The 12,990-nt window shown below is 50.6% G+C and overlaps 1 protein-coding gene across 2 annotated transcripts in view; it reads left to right on the top strand.

The window, feature by feature from the left end:
- Positions 1 to 12,990, top strand: part of SUOX (sulfite oxidase) — a 345,156-nt gene that overhangs the window by 277,327 nt on the left and 54,839 nt on the right. For both annotated transcript variants that reach the window (XM_086963912.1, XM_086963911.1), the window contains exon 3: positions 4,815 to 4,989. In XM_086963912.1, coding sequence (XP_086820038.1) covers positions 4,815 to 4,989 — 175 coding nt within the window. The remainder of the gene's footprint in view (positions 1 to 4,814; positions 4,990 to 12,990) is intronic.

The raw sequence follows: 12,990 nt of genomic DNA, 5'->3' as shown, positions 1-12,990 counted from the left end.
CGGCAGACACTGCAGCAAGATCCATCAACACCAGTATCATGATAAGAAGACATGCATGGCTTAGAGTCTCAGGGTTCAAACAAGAAGTACAAACATCTTTATTGAACCAACCTTTTGATCAGAAGACACTTTTCGGCTCAGGCACAGATGAGACTTTAGAAAAGATGAAAAAGGACACAGAATCGGCTAAGTCAATGGGAGCATTACAACAGCCAACACAAAGGGGTTCCTTTCGTAGATCCACCTATAGAGGGGGCTCAAAAAGTACAGGAACAAGTCAGCAATCTACCTCTTTTACACCAACATCACCCAGAGGTAATTCAAGAGGCTGTTACAGAGGTAACAACAACAAGGGTAGAGGTCGCGGAAATAATAACAACCGCAACTCCCCAACCCCAAAACAGTGACTTAATACAACTCCCTCCAGACCACATAACACCGGTCGGGGGACGTCTATCACAGTTCCTACCTGTCTGGGAAAACATCACATCAGACAAGTGGGTGAGACAAATTATCCAACATGGTTATTGCCTAGAACTCACAGCTACCCCACCAAACATCCCCCCCAGACAGCGTCCAATGAGTCAAGACCTTCTGACATTGTTAAAAGAAGAAGTACTATCACTGCTACAAAAACATGCCATAGAGAAGGTTCCAAAACATCAACAAGGGACAGGAGTATACTCTCTATACTTCCTAATCCCCAAAAAAGACGGGTCTCTAAGACCAATCTTGGACCTCAGACCTCTCAATGCATACATAAATTCTGAACATTTCCACATGGTCACGCTCCAACAAGTACTTCCTTTACTGAAGAAAGGGGACTTTCTTTCTACACTGGATCTAAAAGACGCTTACTTTCACATCCCAATTCACAAAGCCCACAGGAAATACCTAAGGTTTGTAGTGGAAGGACAACATTATCAGTTCAAAGTCCTTCCGTTTGGGGTCACAACGGCACCAAGAGTGTTCACAAAATGCCTAGCAGTGGTTGCAGCACACCTAAGAAGACAACAAATACATGTCTTCCCTTACTTGGACGATTGGTTAATAAAGGCCAAGTCTCAAGAAGAATGTCTTCACAACACACAGAAGGCCATTCAATTGCTGCACCACCTAGGGTTTACGGTGAACTACAAGAAATCCCACCTACAACCAAACAAGGTTCAACAATACCTGGGGGCTACTATAGACACAGAAAGAGCCAAAGCATACCCCAATCCAATCAGGATACAAACAATGGTCACGTTGATACAAAGATTTCAACCACAACACTCACTACCAGCACGAGTGTTTATGCAGCTGTTAGGCATGATGTCCTCCTGCATACTACTAATACCACATGCCAGACTACAAATGCGTCCACTACAGGAGTGTCTAGCGACACAGTGGAATCAGGCTCAAGGTCAGATTACAGATCTGGTGTTGGTAAACGACCGGACGCATCGCTCTCTGAAGTGGTGGAAAACAACAAACATTTCCAAGGGACGGTCGTTCCTAGAACCGATTCCACAAGTGATACTGACAGCGGACGCATCGCTCTCTGGATGGGGAGCGCATATGGACAAATACACAGTGCAGGGGAAATGGAGTGTGCAGCAAAAGAAACTGCACATCAACTACTTAGAACTACTTGCAGTATTTCTAGCATTAAAAGCTTTCCAAATGCAAATAACCAACAAGGCAGTCCTGATCAGAACAGACAACATGACTGCAATGTATTATATTCAAAAACAGGGGGGGACACACTCTCTCCAACTATCCAAACTAGCACAAGACATTTGGAGATGGGACATTCCTCAAAAGATCTATCTGTTAGCAGAACACCTACCAGGAGTTCAAAATCAGATAGCAGACATCCTAAGCCAGAACAAGTACACGAATGGGAGCTGCACGACCAGATACTGCAGCCATTCTTCCAAAGATGGGGGCAACCAGAGATAGATCTGTTTGCCAATCATCAGAACGCAAAATGCCAAAACTTCGCATCCAGGTACCCACACCACCGGTCCCAGGGCAATGCACTATGGATAAATTGGTCCAACAAATTTGCTTACGCTTTTCCCCCTCTCCCACTAATTCCATTAGTGGTTCGGAAACTGCAACAGCACTCAATGACAATGATACTAGTAGCACCCACGTGGGCAAGACAGCCGTGGTTCACCACGCTACTGCAACTCTCACAGGTGCCACATCAAAAGCTAAGATTATTACCCATGCACCTTATGCAGAACCATGGAGAAATAATGCACCCAGATCCCAAACAATTGAACCTAGCGATCTGGCTCCTGAGGTCATAGAGTTTGGATATTTAGATTTACCTCCAGAATGTATGGAAATCATTAAACAAGCAAGACGTCCTACCACCAGAGCATGCTATGCAGCAAAATGGAAAAGGTTTGCTGTACACTGTAACAGTAATCACATCAACCCTCTGGACGCATCCACTAAACAGATTATCTGCTATTTACTACACTTACAGCAATGTAACTTAGCATATACCTCTATCAGGGTTCATCTCGCAGCTATAGCGGCGTACCTACAAAACAGACAACATCTTTCCCTGTTTAAAGTACCAGCAATTAAAGCTTTCATGGAAGGACTCAAAAGAGTCATTCCACCAAGTCTACCACCTTCCCCAGTCTGGAATCTCAACATAGTACTTACCAGACTAATGGGACCACCCTTTGAACCTATGCATAGGTGTGAAATTCCTCACATGGAAGGTGGCCTTCCTCATAGCTATCACTTCACTCAGAAGAGTAAGTGAGTTGCAAGCGTTTACAATTCAAGAACCATTCATGCAGTTACACCAAAACAAAGTGGTTCTTAGAACAAACCCAAAATTCTTGCCTAAAGTAATTTCAGCATTCTACATCAATCAGTCAGTAGAACTACCGGTCTTCTTTCCAAAACCACAGACGGTAGCGGAAAGGGCCCTACATACATTGGATGTCAGAAGGGCAATATTGTATTATATAGAAAGAACACAAACTTTCAGAAAGACAAAACAGCTATTTGTAGCGTTTTCTCCTACACATAAGGGCAATCCCATCTCTAAAGCAGGCATTGCCAGATGGATTGTAAAATGTATACAAATATGCTACTTAAAAGCAAAGAGGACATTAACTGTTCCTCCTAGAGCTCACTCTACACGTAAACTAGGAGCATCTATGGCATTCTTGGGAAACATTCCACTAGATGACATATGCAAAGCAGCTACCTGGGTTACACCGCATACCTTCACAAAGCACTATTGTGTAGATGTGCACACAACACAACAAGCTAGAGTGGGACAAGCTGTATCAAAGACTTTATTTCAGACCGTTGCAACAGACACGGGCGACCACCGCTAGGGAGAGAACTGCAGTATAGTCTATTCATAATGTACCATCTGCAGCCCATATGCCTCAAACAGAATATGCTACTTACCAGTATGCATCTGTTCTTGGCATAGAGGGCTGCAGAGTGGTACATGCCCTCCCAGCCTCCCCGGAAACCTGTGTCTGTTCCAACAATATCTTATTTAGATACACTTACATGGGTATTTCTATCTGTATTCTATCATACTACTCCATCTAACCCTACTATGGCAAAACAATCTAAGGATGGAGCCGATGCCCATGCGCACTAGCAACCAAAGGAGGAGTCACCAAGCTACAAAAGACTCTCCAAGTGAAAAACAAGTGCAATCATCCGAGCCCAACACCAGATGGCGATCTATTCATAATGTACCACTCTGCAGCCCTCTATGCCAAGAACAGATGCATACTGGTAAGTAGCATATTCCTTACCTCTGCAGAAAATGCATAGTTAACTGTGTAAGTCTTGTTTATTATCCGAATTAACTAGACAAATAAGCGCTTAACAGTCTTTAGTAATAGTGCACCACACCCCAGTCATAGTGCCATTTTGCCACTATGCAAATTCAACACTCTCGCTAACTTCATTCCTTAAGGGCTCTTGCATGAGGATGGATAAAAGTAACACTTTAGATTTCACATTTCAGCAAAATGAAGGCCAACAACTTTGAAGCCAGTCTTGTGGAGGTTTTGTATTGCAGTTTTCCATACTTTATATCTGTACTGTAGCTGACTGATTATTTGTATGTATTGATTCCATCGCCTACAGGTCAGTTTGGCACCCTACACCTGATTCAGACTGCTCCTGCAAAGACATTTGATGGCAGGCCTGAGTCTGTTAGACTCGTCGCTCCGGGGCTGACGCACTCCAATACCAATCTCGTGGGGCCAGAGAAGTCACTTGTGAGGCCAGTGCTTTTGAAAGGCTGGTGGGGCTGGAGTTGAATTAGTCACCCAATGTGGAACAGTCTGTATCCCTTCTAACTGCCTTCTCATATGCTATGGCCTGGAGGATAGCTCTGGAACCCCACATAGGTCTATTCGACTCTCAATCTACAGGAATTCACCAAAAAGGTCTGAGTGTTGGCCCTATTCCATAGACCTTAGGCGGCCATTGGGGGTCTAGAACTGCAACCAGAGGGCCCACTACTCAAACGTTAACCAAACAACTTGCACAAACTGTACCCTGCACGCCCCACACCAATAAGGTCTGCTGAGTGCTAGCTCTTTTATTGGTAGAACTAATGAAGTATTCAGTTGTAGAAGATTGTGTTTTCTGACTTTAACAGTTTTGTAAACACCATAGATAATGCGGACACCCAATTTGTATGATTTTTTTGGACCTAGTGCATGCATTCTACCATAAGAGTGCACATATCGGTAGTTATCTGTTTTAATCTGATCAACAGCCACAATCGGGGTGATTATTTTTTCCCTTTATTTTCCATTCAGGTCATTGACTCCTGCCACAGTTGACGTATCCTGCATTTCTGCAACTTGGGGGTCATATACCCACCGCCAGCAAAGTAGTGAAGCAGGGAGCAGCTCTAGAGGGCAGAGATGGAAAGTTGTGGGAGCACTGCTGGGCCTGGGGGCAGTGGTGGCGTATGGAGCCCACCGGAGGCGGGTAAGGAATGTGGACGAATGGGCTCTGAAATGACACAGATATTCACCCAAATAATATTTCCAAAAATAATCAACTCCGACTGTTTGGTTTATAATTTCCCTATATCCCTCTTCTATTGATCGCTCTCGCCTCATAAAAGAGATTTCTCCAAACCCATTGTCTTTGGTATTTTCAAGGGTGCTATGAGTTTTTTTGTATTCAGGTTAATTAATCACTTCGAGTTTAATTTTGGTCATTAACCCCAGATTACTATTTTTAAATTACTTTTGCAAATAATATGGTTTCTTTTTGAGGGGTTTTGGAAATCCCTGGTAAGTATCACATTTTCTCTATTCCATTTATTACTACCCCTTCCCTACAATATACGGTCTACATAACAATAACTCCTATAGCCTTATAGCCCGCCGTAGCGGGCTATACCGGCTATTAAAGGCCAGCTGAATCATTAAAGGCCCGAGCCGAAGAACCAGCAGAAACAGGTCGTAGAAGCAGGGAGCACTCCATTGTCTGCAATGAAGCTCCCAACATTCCAATGTTCTAATATTCCTTATATTTTTTCCTTACCAGAACCCTTCACGTTTTCTTTTGTCATCTCGTTTTTTATCCAGCGTATTTTAAAACTGATAAAAGACATGCCATCCTTTTGAAGTGTTGTTAAGTTTTTCAAACCGTGGTTATCCTTGATTAATGCAGAGTTGATATTTGTGTTTCACCGTGAAGGTTCTTGCGTATTTTCACTTCAGAGGGCTTCTCTAGTAAGGTCCATTTATTAATGGTTGGCAGTTATATTTTATGAATAGCACATAACGAGATAGGAGTAAGGTTGCTGTGCCAGGATTCTGTAACACTGCAGCTGAAAATCAGAAGGACCTTTAACGGGATCACAGAATGGCATGTATAAATTGTCTTGGAATCTGTTGAGTACTATCATCCATCTAGCTCCTTGACTCTTTAGTTGTTGTGTTAAGGAGAGGTACCCTAATACCAGTCACCAGAGGTAATCCATTTCAGTGATAAAAAGGCATGAAGAGATCTGTCTTTCTTCATGGATACTTCTTTTTTTTTTCAAAACACATTTTATTAGTCTGCACGAATATAAATGCAAAGCCCCGATCACCGGGTTTTGTTGCACACAGCAATGTCAGACAGCAGTGTCAGACATTTTCATACGATACAAACCCCCCCCACCCCCACCCCCAGGTTGCGCTGCTACCATATACCAGGTCACTGAAAACAATAAGATAAACAATGAGCACATGCCAGAACCGTCTGAGCACTACTAACGTGCTCCAGCACTCCCGTGTGATTAAAATGTCACAGAGTGGACTCACTTTCCGGGGGGGGGGGGGGGGTCTAGGTCCAGCCCCCTGTAGTCCGCCCACCTTTACCAAATCGGAAAGTGCTTACGGGGACAATCCCCTGGCCAGGAAAATAGGCTGCTCCAGCCCCATGCAGAAGTCCATGCCGTTCTTCCAGGCGGCCAGGGGCTGGGCCAGAGGCGCCTTCCAAGCTCTAGCTATGTCACGTTTGGCCAAGGTCAAACCAAGCAACAACAGGTGACGTTTGTATCGATTCCCTCTACCACCCTCCATAACATGCAATAAGGCCAGTTTCGGTTCTCTAGGCAGTTCCCACGCCAGTACTTCTGATAGACATCGAAAGACCCCGGTCCAGAACCTATGCAGCGCCGGGCAATCCCATGTTGTGTGCAGAAGTGTGCCTACCTCTGAGACACATCGCAGGAATTCAGGGGACCTTATCATACCCGCCTTCCACAGGCGCTCCCTGGTGAAGTATGTGCGGTGGAGGTATTTAAATTGTATAAGTCTCAGACGTGTGGAAATCGTCGCCCCCCTAGGACTAGCCAGGGCCTCCATCCAGTCATCCTCCTCTAATTCCCCAACATCCCCCACCCTGTCTCCCACAACTTCTGTACGTCTGGGGAACAGTGCCTCACCAGGGATTGGTATATACGGGACAGTTTTTTGTCTGGAAGTTCCCCCATAAACAGCTGGGCTTCAAGTGGGCTAAAGTCTGGAAGGGTGTCTATGCCCTTCAGGTAAGGTGTCAGTGCATGTCGAAGTTGGAGTGAAGCGAAAGAATTGAGAACAGGGCATCCCAAAGTCATTCTGCAGATCTTGGAACGACTTCAGGGTATCGCCCGTCATCACGTCCCCCAGAGAGGATACACCTATGGCGTCCCACCCGTCGAAACCCCTGGGGGTCAGCAATTGGGGCAAGCGACCATTGTGCCAAAGAGGGGTTTCCCGAGTAAGAACGTTCCACCATCCCATCCGGCAGAGCGCCTGCCGCCAGACGGAGAAGACCACTTGCGTGGCGGATGGAAGACTCCGCCGAAGCGGTGCCGAGTACAGTAGGGCATGGATGGACGACAAGCCCATCAGATGGCGCTCAACAGCATATGCTGGGTCTCCCTGTCCCCCTACCACCAATCATTGAGGACCAAAAGATGTGCGGCTTGATAGTACGAGAGTATATCAGGGGAGAAGTGTGGCTCAGGGGTTAGAGGCGGCAGACCCGGAAGCTGAGATCGGCCCTGGACCAGGGTTCAATTCCCCGCCCCGACGGGGGTTGGGCTCAATAATTCCACGGACTCGATAATTCTCACTCTGGTGCCTACTCGACTCATGGGTTCACACTCTGCGACTCTGGGCAATAGCTTGCTTAATCTCCACAACGGCCCCTCGCGGCGGGATGCCTGGCTTTCACCTTGTGGATACCCTGCCGGGGTATCTCACAGGGGAATACCAGGACGGGTTCCCTAAGCAAGCGCATAGATGCCTGCGATGTGGGCGATATGCGCTATATAAATACATGTACATTTACATATCAGATGTAGCGAGGCCCCCCACATATGTGGACCGAAAGCATGTCCGTAGCGCAACCCTGACAGTCCCACCCTCCCACAGGAACCCGCCCAGTGCCGAATTAACTTGTTGAAACCAGCGAGGCGGAATAGGGTAGGGATGATTCTATAGTTGATACACAAGTCGTGGGAGTGCCACCATTTTAAATATGGCCGACCTCCCAAAAATGGACAGTGGCATGCAACCCCACGCCTTCAGATCCTCCTGCGTGCGATCCCAAATCGGGGCAAGGTTACGAATGCGGGAGACACCTGCATCCTCGGACAGAAAGACTCCCAGGTACTTCATTCCTCCGGGGGCCAACTGTAAGCCAGCTGCCCGGTCACCTACCGGTCGCCCGCCGCCTAGCAACCACAAGGTGGATTTACCCGGGTTCACATAGAGGCCGGAGGACTCCCCGAAGATCAGCAAGATGCGCAGCAGCCGTGGCCCCGACCGATCAAGATCCGTAAGGAAGAACAATACGTCGTCAGCGTATAGTGCTATCTTGTCCGTAAGAAAACCCTTGAACTGGGCGTCTATGCGCACCCACGTGGCTAAAGGCTCCATGGCCAGTGCGAATAGGTATGGGTAGAGGGGACACACATGTCGCGTACCCCTCTGAACCAGAAAGGGCCGGGACACAGCCCCCCCAATTTGCACAAAGGCCGTGAGGCCGGTGTACAACAGCTGCACGTTGGCCAGAAAGCGAGGACCTATATTAAGGCGGCGTAGCAGGGCAAACAGGTAGGTCCAACTTAGGGAATCAAATGCACCGTTCCATGTCTGCCAGGAACAAGGCAGCCCGCTCATCCAGATTCCACCAGGCCAAGACCGCCACCTGGGCACGCCTGATATTGTGTCGGGTGACCCTACGGGGCATAAAGCCCGCCTGGTCAGGGTGGACCAGGTCCATAATATGGGCTTAAGCCTATTGGCTAGGGCCTTGGCCTCCGTATTGATCAGCGATATCGGGCGGTAGGACGCGTGGCTCTCCGGAGGCCGTCCCGGCTTCAGGAAAACCACCACCTCGGCGTGCCTCCAATCCGGTGGGAGCACCCCACTTTCCCGCGCCTCCTCGATCACCGGGCGCAGGCGTGGGTCCAGCTGCACATAAAATCGTTTAAAAAATTCGCAGGGGAACCCGTTAGGGCCCAGCACCTTACCCGGGTTGAGCTCGCCCAGGGCAGAGCCCAGCTCCTCATCCGTGAAGGGCCTGTCCAACAGATCCCGAACCTCATCCGAGACCGACCGCGGGGGGAGATCATCAATGAATGGCTGAACAGTCTCGGCCGGTAGGCACCCTCAGAGGCGCGTACAGTCCCTCAAAATATGCTGCGAAGCTCTCTGCGATATCAGACGGCTCTGAGATCGGTGAACCCGCCGGGTCCAACAACTGGGGCAGCGGCTGGGTATGAAGAGTGCCCTGACACAGGCAGTGTAGCATCTTACAGGACTTGTCCCCCCATTGGTACACCCGACTACGAGTGGCAAGCCAGGCCTGCCTCGCCTCCTCAAGTAAAACCGTTGTGTACTGCTGCGGGGCTAGGACAAATCGCCGCCCTATCAATCTACCACTCTCTTCCCTACACCTGCGTTCCAGCATTTCCAGCTCCGCTTCTCGCCGCACCAGATCCCGCCGCCTCTCCGCCCGAGCCGCCACGCACCAGGATATGTCTACCCTGTGTAGGGTAGGTTTGAGGGCCTCCCAAAGGGTCGTCTGGGAATCCACTGAGTTATGATAGGTAGTCCGGTAACTGTCAATTTCCCGAGACATATGTTCTCTATAGGGGGCCTGTAATAACTGCCATCCAGACATGCGCCAACGGAACGGGAGCCCAGCCGGGCCTACTCTAAAGGTAAGGGCCACCGGCGAGTGATCCGACAGAGCCCTCGGTAGGATATCAGAGCCCACGATCCTCTGTGCCAGACCCCTAGGGACAAACAAGTAATCCAGTCTGGAGAACGATCCATGTACTGAGGAGAAATAAGTGTACTCTCGGCTCGCGCCGTGCCTATACCTCCAGACATCAGTCCAGTCCAATCCCGTGGTGAGGGCCCGGAGCTTGGTGGGGGGTCCCTCTACATCTACATGTACATCTACGTCGGTCGTCCCCCTCCGCCACTGATCCAGGCGCAGGTCCATCACGTCATTCCAGTCACCCCCAACCACGGTCAGGGTGTCGGGCATGCCACTCCAGAGGGACATAACCTACTCCACCAGAGGCCACTGTAGCAGCAGCGGGGCATAGACACTGCCAAAGGTCACCCGATCTCCCCCAACCTTCCCCTGGACGAAGATGTACCTACCCTATGGGTCAGACCAACTCTGCTCATGTGTAAAGGAGATTCTGCGATGTATGAGGACTGCAACCCCCGGGAACCCCTTGTAAAGCCTGCATGGAAAACATGTGATTACCCAAAACGTTGGAGGCAAAGCGCTTTTGTTCCCAGTAGGTGGGTCTCCTGGAGCATCAAGACATCCGCCCCGGCTCTCTTGACATAGCAGAGCACCGCCCCCCGCTTCACCTTGTCTTGAACCCCCGCACATTCCAACTCAAGATACGCACTGTGCCTGGAGCTACCCGCCCCCCACTCTGAACAGGCGACATTTGACAATGGCTCTGTATGAGCCACGAAGGCCCCAACGGTCTAGCATGCATACAACCCAAGATACAGACAGCAGCAGATTAAGCACACCCAAAGCCCCCCCCCCTTCCCAACTCAACCACCATCTCCTACCCCCCACCTACCAACATGGAAGCACCTGTTGCGGTCGGATCGCGGCCTGGTCCCCAATGGGGAACCGAGAGCCACCCCCTCCAATGGCTCCCCTGAACACACCCCATTACTAGGGAGTCGCTACTCAACCCACCCGCTGCGACCGGGCAGTAAATTTGTCCAGCGTCCCCTGCTTAGAGGGACCACTACCCGCGTGGCCCCGCGTCATGACGGCCACTGCGGGTGAAGCCTAAAGCGGGCCCCTCCGCGCCAGGCGCAGTTACTGGTAAAGAGGTGCAAGTTTTGAAGCGGCCCGTACGGGCCGACCGATCCACTAAAACCGTCCGCCAACCAGGTCAGCGCAGTCCTACAAGTACCGGGGGAAGAAGGGGGTAAATCTGTAGGTGCTCTCTTTGCCCCGCTCACCGGGCACCACCAGCCACCACCGGGGCCCGACCAGGCCCCCGAGCCTCACACCCAGGGAGCAGAAAGCGCTGTCCAGTCGGGCGAGTACAGGCAGGTCAACAACCATGCAGCGCACCCACTGTCAATCCACTGGCCCTCTCGCAGCCACACCATTCCAGGGACCAGCAGACAATTCCCACCGGGGCCCGATCTAGCCCCGAGTTCCCTTGTCTCCGGGGGGTCCTCCACCCAGCAGGACCAGCCAGCCACGGCATGCACCAGAGGCCCAGGGCACCCCCCGACCCCACGTGGGCAGGCTCCACTCACCACAATACGACTGGTGCAATCAGGCACTACGGGGCCCCTCCGGCAATGCAGGACACAGGAGGGCGGGCCCTGGACCCCTCCGCCGCCGCGGGACACTCACCGCCGACCAGCAGAGCCCCAAAGCTGTCTCAGTCCTCGGGCGCTACCAGGTGGGGGCCTCAAGATGGCGGCCGTCGGCCGCTCCGGGAGCCGGTCCCTCCCCGAGTCCGCCGGCCGCCGCCGCTCCCACGTCGCGGTCCCAGGGCAGTCACAGGTCGGCTGGCTCAAGGATGCAGGCGCACTGCTCCACAGAGCAGCGAGCGAGCCGCGCCTCGTCCACAGCCGCCCCAGCAGTTTTCACCCGCCGCCGACCAAGCTCGCCCAGCCCGGGGATCACCAAAATTGAGGCCCCGGCCTCGGGCCTAGCCAGACCCGGCAGGCCCCTCCGCCTCGCCGGACTGCAGCTTCCTCTGCCGAGCCTCCACGGGCCCCCAGCCACCGGCGGACGGACCCCCAGGAGCAGGACAGTAGACTGCCGCGCAGGGTGCCCTCGAAGTCGCTCAGGGCCAGGATATGCAGGCAGGATGATGTTTGGCTGGTCGGAGCTCACGCTCTACACGACCGCCATGTTCGCTGGCTAAGCAACGCCCTCTTCATGGATACTTCTAACCACAGATTCGCAGCAGTGCTTCTGTGCACTGCTAGGTGGTGCTCTATGGCTTTGTATTCGTTTAGTACTGCCCTGCATACGATGGAGCTGGATGGCATTAAAGTGTCCCTCCTGCGTGATGATTTCAGTAACTTTCTTTTCTCGCCTTCTGATGTGAAACTCTGCTCTACATTTTAGAGATCTTTAAAATATTCTCCAGGCATCAGACGGGATCTGAAAATTTCTCTGCAATGCGTGTGCTGCTAAGGGGTACTATGTGGCTTCATGCTGGCTCCATACCGCCCCAAAAATGTCAGAGCGAAACTACATATAAGCATCACTCTTGCACACTGACATCCGATCCTTTCTTTCCTTGCCTCCTGATGCGGATCCAGAGCTCCGTTCCCAATTTCATCGGCAGACGACTCCTATAACAAAAAACTCCAGTGATCTACGGCATGACGCCCCCTCCTGAAACTACTGATTTCGAACCATTCCGCAACTGTAAAAAACAAATGTCAGTCACAGACCTGCATGAAGTGTGTTTCTGGTGTTTGGGCTCAGGGATTGGCACAAAGTAATGAGACAATTGTGCCCTCATGCACCCAAAGGCAGTCTGGGATGGAGAATTGAAGCTGTACATAGCTGAACACAAGAAAACATTGCAGGTCCTAAGTGAGTCTCGCTTCACGTTGAGAGTGCTGATTTACTCGCTAGGTCACTCACGTGAGACATCAAATTCTCAGTCTAAGTCGTCTTGTAAGGCGAAGTATAAACAAAAACACAAGAAAGTGAAGCTGACTTGATTATGACCCTACACATTCTATCTTAAGCGAAGGAGCGAGGGCCTTTTAATGTCTGCCTAGTTCTAGAGCTCCAGTTATAGAGTGATTCCTGACTTGGTGCCGGTGCACCCAGAGTTTCCCTGGCCATCAGTAATGACGCAGCAGATCGAAACCTTTAAGGAAGGCATGTTGCAGAAATTAGGGGCGGGCGGAATTTGCGTAATCGCGTTACGCAAATCTCCGCGAACACGCAGAAATTCCGCGTACA

Source organism: Lissotriton vulgaris, chromosome 1_1 (genome assembly GCF_964263255.1).
Source record: "Lissotriton vulgaris chromosome 1_1, aLisVul1.2, whole genome shotgun sequence".
Classification (NCBI taxonomy): Eukaryota; Metazoa; Chordata; class Amphibia; order Caudata; family Salamandridae; genus Lissotriton; species Lissotriton vulgaris.
The sequence above is the reverse complement of the archived record's forward strand: the minus strand, read 5'-3'. Positions and strand labels throughout refer to the sequence as shown.